The sequence below is a fragment of the Habropoda laboriosa genome, unplaced genomic scaffold (assembly GCF_001263275.1).
Source record: "Habropoda laboriosa isolate 0110345459 unplaced genomic scaffold, ASM126327v1 scaffold186, whole genome shotgun sequence".
NCBI classification, from domain to species: domain Eukaryota; kingdom Metazoa; phylum Arthropoda; class Insecta; order Hymenoptera; family Apidae; genus Habropoda; species Habropoda laboriosa.
In genome coordinates this window covers 1,817,152-1,823,348 of record NW_017100427.1, presented here as the reverse complement: position 1 = coordinate 1,823,348, position 6,197 = coordinate 1,817,152, and the positions used below count along the sequence as shown (strand labels likewise).

Below are 6,197 nucleotides of genomic sequence, written 5' to 3'. Positions count from 1 at the left end.
AGACTCGACGGCATCGCGAGAGACCGATTAAACCCAGGCCATTCAGATGTTACGAGCTCCGTCGGCTATGAATATCGAATTCTCGTTCCGCCCGGTTGACCTTTTCTCGTCGTTGAATGCCGCCTCCGTCCGGGTGGGGAGGCGTTTTTTTTTTATACGTTTCCTCTTCATTAAAAGAGGCGCGCGGGAGGGTACGAGAGACCCCGAGACGACGACGGCGACGACGTCGTCGACTGGCCACTTGCAGATTGCAACGTTCAGAAAAACTGGAGCTTTTTAAGGATCCTTGATCCTCGGTGAGGTCTCGTCCCACTCTCGCAGCACCGCGATTTCATCGTATTCCGTTGAATACAACTATTGTTCAGAGCGAACGATCGGTTTGAAACCGCGAAACGCTCCGGATAGAACCCCCGAACCTCTCTTCTACCGGCTTAGACGTTCAACCGGAAGCTCGGTTAAGAGCGGAGAGAAAAAAGAAACGCGTCCTGTCTGGACTAGAGACAGCCGCGCGCTCGCCGATTTGCCTCGTCAAGGAAGAACGGTTCTCGTTGCCTCTTCTTACTCTTCCACCCGTAATTCCTCTCAATCCTTCCGTCACTCCAGGCACGCAACTAACAGGTCTACCTCTAAAGAGTTCACCGTTCAGGACGCGTTCATTTTCCCTGATCCTTAGCTTGCTTGCACGCGTCAATCTCCGGTTTCGTAGCTCGCCACACACGTAGCCCGCGGTGCAGATGGGAAAGAGAGAAGAGGAAGAGAGAGAAGCAGCATCTCTGCGAGATGCAACAGTGCCGGGTTCGGGATCTTATAAATAGCGACGGTGGCGTGTGCGTCGGGGTGCTAGCAGTTAACAAACGGTAAAACTAACACCGCCTCCTACAATAACATTTCGCTCCGGTCACGTGTTTTCCGCGGCTCGACTATTATAAGATCCACGACTGTCGTCGTTGGCCTCCCTTCTTCGTGCTCGCGGCCTCACTCTTCTTGGTTAACGCGTTAGCCTCTCTGTTCGCGTCGTATTCGCTCGTCACGTACTTCTTCTCTCCTATGCTCGGCCTGCTCGCGTTCTTCAACGTTCCACCTTTCAATCCCACCTTCTTCTTCTTCCCTCTACTCCCCTTTCTTTCCCTTTTTCCCCGGCGAGATATCTCGAGACGCGCGCGAGGCGTGCCAATCGAGACGACGACGACGACGACGACGAGTCCCTTTTCTACAAGGCTCGTTCTCGTTCTCTCTCTCTCTCTCTCCTCCGAGCGAGTTTCTAAGCGAAAGGATCTAGCCTGGTTGCGGACGTTGATTTATGCAGCAGCCACCTGAACCCCGCGCCCTTCGTATTCGTTAAGACCAGCAGACAGCGGAGGACGGTCTTTTCGGCGACCTCTCTTAACGAACGAATCAAGATTCGGTCGGGCGGGTGGTTATGCAAATACGAGCGGGTTAGATCGTTCGGAACGGTTCGCGTTATATAATGTTATGCTACAGCCGGACGCGATGTCTGTTTTTTTTTCCCCCTTTTTTTACGAGGAGAATCCCATCTCATCGAGCTTAATTAGGACCACCGTTAGGGACCCTGAGATTGAACACGTTTTTGTTCTGACCGGAGATACGAGTATATATTTAGGGGAGGGGGATGGATGATGATGGGGCGAGATAAATGACACTCGAGGGAGAGATTTTTGGTTTTTGTTCAACGTTTCCTTTGCACGGTTTTTTTTTTTTTTTTTTTTTTTTCTATGAGTAGGTGATGTATGAGGGGTGTACTGTGTGTAATAAAAGTTGCCGGAGGCGGAGTTTCATAATTTATTGCGATGGATTGGGTTATCGACCCTGTTTTTCGGCAAGTTTCTGTTTGTTATACCCTGCGAGAGTTTGTCGCGTGTGAGACTCGGACAGAGCGTGAAATATCTGACTGTTAACTCGAGAGAGACTAAGATTTTTTTCACCGTAATTGGTAATTTTATCAGACTGTCAAGGGGTTAAATATAGCAAAATTTGTTTCTTCTGATATTTTACGTAACTCAGCAGAGTTGTACCGATTTACGAAGTTGTCGCGATTTTCTTTCTACCGACTTCCATTTCGTTCTAATTAATTATTGAACTCGGACTCTGGCAATTTTTGCACTTACCCATACGTCAATATCTCTGTAAAGTAGCCAGTGTGGAATTGATGTGTCGGTGTATTTGGTTAAATGGTGTGAAATGGGAATGTAGTCGGCAGTTTATCAGCTCGCTCTGCTTACGAATACGAATTAGGCAACGTAAACCGGATTCGAGGAAACGTGGCTTACGGAGAAATTGAAAGATAACGGCGCGTTAATGTCTGTCCATTAACCTAATTGATACGCATACATTGTATGCGCCGGCTAAAACACTTGTTGTTTGGACAGCGTAGGTGGCACACGCATTAACGGGAAATGTGCTAAAATGTGCACCAACGGGAAAAAATTACGCGCGTTATTCCGGAATATTTTCGAGCTCGTTCTACGTTTCGTGTTAAATGAACGAGCTCCGGTGTGGTTGCAATTAAACATTCTTTAAATCACTCGAGTACGTTTCTACAGTAGCCCGCGTATTATTTAGCTATAACGAGGGTGAAAAGCTTTTATCACACAGGGCAATATCAAATTATACCGTGCGTCGCAAGTGTGCTGATGAAATAATGGAGCAAATTTGAAATTAAAATAGCGTTGGAAGCGGTAATTACAAGACACACTTCCGTTCATAAATATCAGATCGTTAAACAGTCTAAACTAAATTATTCGACCATTTTTGCCATGGGGTGCTAAATCTAGCAAAGAAACGGAATTGAAACGTAACGGGTGTCAAACTTGTTCCGCAATTACACACGAAGAATAACGAAATACGTGGCGTTCTCTGTTCCAGGCCGGAGTGATGCGACCCACGCAAGAGTAAACTCAGCAAGCAGAAAAAATGGGACTCGTTCGACGGACGAAGCTGCTTCCAAGCCGAACGATGGCTTCGTTGTTGCCGTTGCTGTTGCTCGCAGCATTGCCGAACGCTCGATTAGAATCAGCGATCAATCCAGTGAGTAGCGTGGGCTCTGTATCGAGCGGTTCCTCGTCATCCTCTTCATCCGCCTCCTCGTCGTCGATGGTGGGCGTCGTGTCTGGCAGTGGCTCGGCTTCTGGGAGCATGGTAGGGTCTGGAAACAGCGTGGTTGGGGGTGGCGGCGGCGGCAGCGGCGTTGGACACTCGTCTCTGAGCGGCGGAGCGGCTAATGGAAACGGCAGATGCGAGGAGATCACGATACCGATGTGTCGAGGAATCGGGTACAATCTGACGGCGATGCCGAACGAATTGAACCACGACAATCAGGAAGAGGCTGGTTTGGAGGTTCATCAGTTCTGGCCGTTGGTAGAGATCAAATGTTCGGTAGATTTGAAGTTCTTCCTTTGTTCCATGTACACGCCGATCTGTTTACCGGAGTATACGAAACCTCTGCCGGCGTGTAGAAGCGTTTGCGAGAGGGCACGAGAGGGTTGCGCGCCGTTGATGCAACAGTACGGGTTCTCGTGGCCGGAAAGAATGGCGTGCGAAAGATTACCGGCTCACGGTGATCCGGAAAATCTGTGTATGGAGCAGGACAATCATACGAGCAGCACTGGATACGGTTCTGGTAACGGAGGAGCTGCAAGTAGCGCTCCGTTACCAGCCGCGGCGCCACCGCGTCCGACGAGGCCGTCGAAGACGATCCAACCACCGCGGTGCAAGCCAGGCAAGAACCAAAAAAACTGCCAACATCCCCCGGGGGACAGGGCGAGGGAATGCGCGTGCCGGTGCAGGGCACCCCTCGTACCCCTGGGGGCGGGGGGCACGGTCATTCCGGGACCGATAAGCGGCAGCAGCACCGGCAGCATAGGCAGCGGGGCTGGTCTGGCGGGCATGGCCGTAAGTGGAGCCATGCCGGCACCACCGATAAGCATCGCGCGGAACATCATGCAGGACATTGCCGGAGTACCGAATTGCGCACTCCCGTGCCACGGGGCGTTTCTCACCCCCGAAGAGCGCGGCTTCGCGGCCGTTTGGCTGGCTCTGTGGAGCGGCCTGTGCGCCGCAAGCACACTCGTGACCGTCACCACGTTTCTAATCGACACCCAGCGCTTCAAGTATCCTGAGAGACCGATAGTGTTCCTGTCGGCTTGCTATTTCGTCGTGTCGGTCGGCTACCTGTCGAGGAGCGTGTTCGGCCACGAGGAGATCGCCTGCGACGGACCGGCGCTGAAGTCAGGAGCACAGGGCCCGGGAGCTTGCGTTACGGTTTTTCTAATGATCTATTTCTTCGGCATGGCGTCCTCGGTATGGTGGGTGATACTGGCGTTCACGTGGTTTCTCGCGGCGGGGTTGAAATGGGGGAACGAGGCGATAGCCTCGTACTCCCAGTACTTTCATCTGGCGGCATGGCTGGCGCCTACGGTGCAGACAGTCTCGGCGTACGTGGCCGGGGGAGTAGCTGGGGATCCGGTCGCGGGGGTTTGTACGGTAGCGCCGGAAGGGGTACGGTCGTTCATTCTGGTACCGCTGTTCGTTTACCTATTACTGGGAACGAGCTTCCTTCTGGCGGGATTCGTCAGCCTGTTCAGAATTCGTTCGGTGATCAAACGGCAACCGGGAGCGAAGGCGGACAAACTGGAGAAACTGATGATACGTATCGGCGTGTTCAGCGTTCTGTACACGCTTCCAGCTGGAGTGGTGTTGGCCTGTCACATGTACGAGACCGCGTTAAGAAACGAGTGGCTCGCTTCGTTGGCATGCCCATGTCGATCGAGGGCAAGACCTCTCTACTCCGTCCTGATGCTCAAGTACTTCATGGCGCTCGCGGTAGGCATCACGTCAGGCGTGTGGATTTGGAGCGGCAAAACCGTCGACTCGTGGAAACGTCTCTGGAGGCGCTTGTTCGGCGGAGGGAGCGCAGGAGGCGGTCACGGAGGCGGTGGCGCCGGTATGGTAGCAGGCGTGACAGGCGTCAGCGGAGGCATCGGCAGCACCAGCATCAAGGGCGTCGTAGGGCGTGTAGGAGTGCCATATCCACCGGCACCGGGACCTGGCAGCGCTTTACTTCCGCCTGGAAGCGTGGCCAGCGCCTCTCAACATCATCTCCATCATCACGTCCTCAAACAACCCCCTCTGTCGCACGTATGACGTCACCAGTCGGCGGGAGGCGACATGAACACCGCTGGCTGCGAGCAGCAACAGCAACAACAACAGTCGGTGCAACAAGAGAGGCCTTCCGCCCTTAGTAACTACGGGCCCATTTAGCCCTTCGCCTCGGCCTCGCGCAGGCACACGCCGCATACAGCGCCGCATACGGCGCCACATACGCCACACTCCGCGGCCACCATATACTCGAGGAGATCGCTGGCGTCGACTACGGGCCCGCTCACGCCAGCACACGGACTCGCGCCCTCTTACACCCAAGCCACCGAAGTATAAATCGATTTAACCGATATAGCAAGCTCGATGTCCCTGTAGCTCTATGACGCTGATTGAAAAACAAACGAGGAAAAGAAAGAAAGAAAGAAAAGGGGTCGAGGAGGGAGCGTGCGTATTTTGGTACCGGCCGGCGTGTTGTGGCTCTATTCACGACGCATCGAAACTTCGTCGATGACTCGCGACGGTGCTTCTCGATTACCCGATATACGTATTAACCCGTACGTGTCTTTGCCGCGGGTCTCGAGTCGTCTCACATCCCCCCTGTCCCTCTTCGTTCAGTTTTACATTCGAAAATTCCACGGTGAAATTCGTAAATCGGTGAATCGGTGTCTCGCGAGAATATTCTCAATTCGAATCGAAACGGAAACATTACGCGCCAATGGACGTAGTAACGGACCCTCGCAGCGTCGACACCAGAGGGCGACAGTTTCGAAAATGGCGCTCGAGACCGGCCGGTCTAGTGAGATTGTGATTTCGGTGCGTGGATGAGAATTATTAGTAGTGTGACGAGAGAAAGAAATAGAGTGAATCGCGCGAATGAGACTGTGTGACAGATATTCTCTCTTATTCGTATCTATCTGTAATCTTTCTTACTTATATACCGTAGCGGAGCTCGTACAGTCCGCATGTCCGTCTAACGTGTATCGTCTCGTCTATTTATCTAACCTAGCCATAACTGAAATATAGGTGTAAAACACGGATTTTCTAGATGTCGTTGCGACAGGTTACGGCGGTGCCCCGGCATT

At 52.6% G+C, this 6,197-nt stretch overlaps 1 protein-coding gene across 1 annotated transcript; it reads left to right on the top strand.

Annotated features, from left to right (window-relative positions):
- The first annotated feature begins 2,973 nt into the window (after positions 1 to 2,973).
- Positions 2,974 to 5,869, top strand: LOC108575570 (frizzled-2-like). The gene is made up of 2 exons (XM_017938393.1): positions 2,974 to 3,909; positions 3,964 to 5,869. Exons 1-2 carry the CDS (start codon positions 2,974 to 2,976, stop codon positions 5,158 to 5,160), a joined length of 2,133 nt encoding a protein of 710 aa, XP_017793882.1. The 3' UTR covers positions 5,161 to 5,869.
- Positions 5,870 to 6,197: the final 328 nt, after the last annotated feature.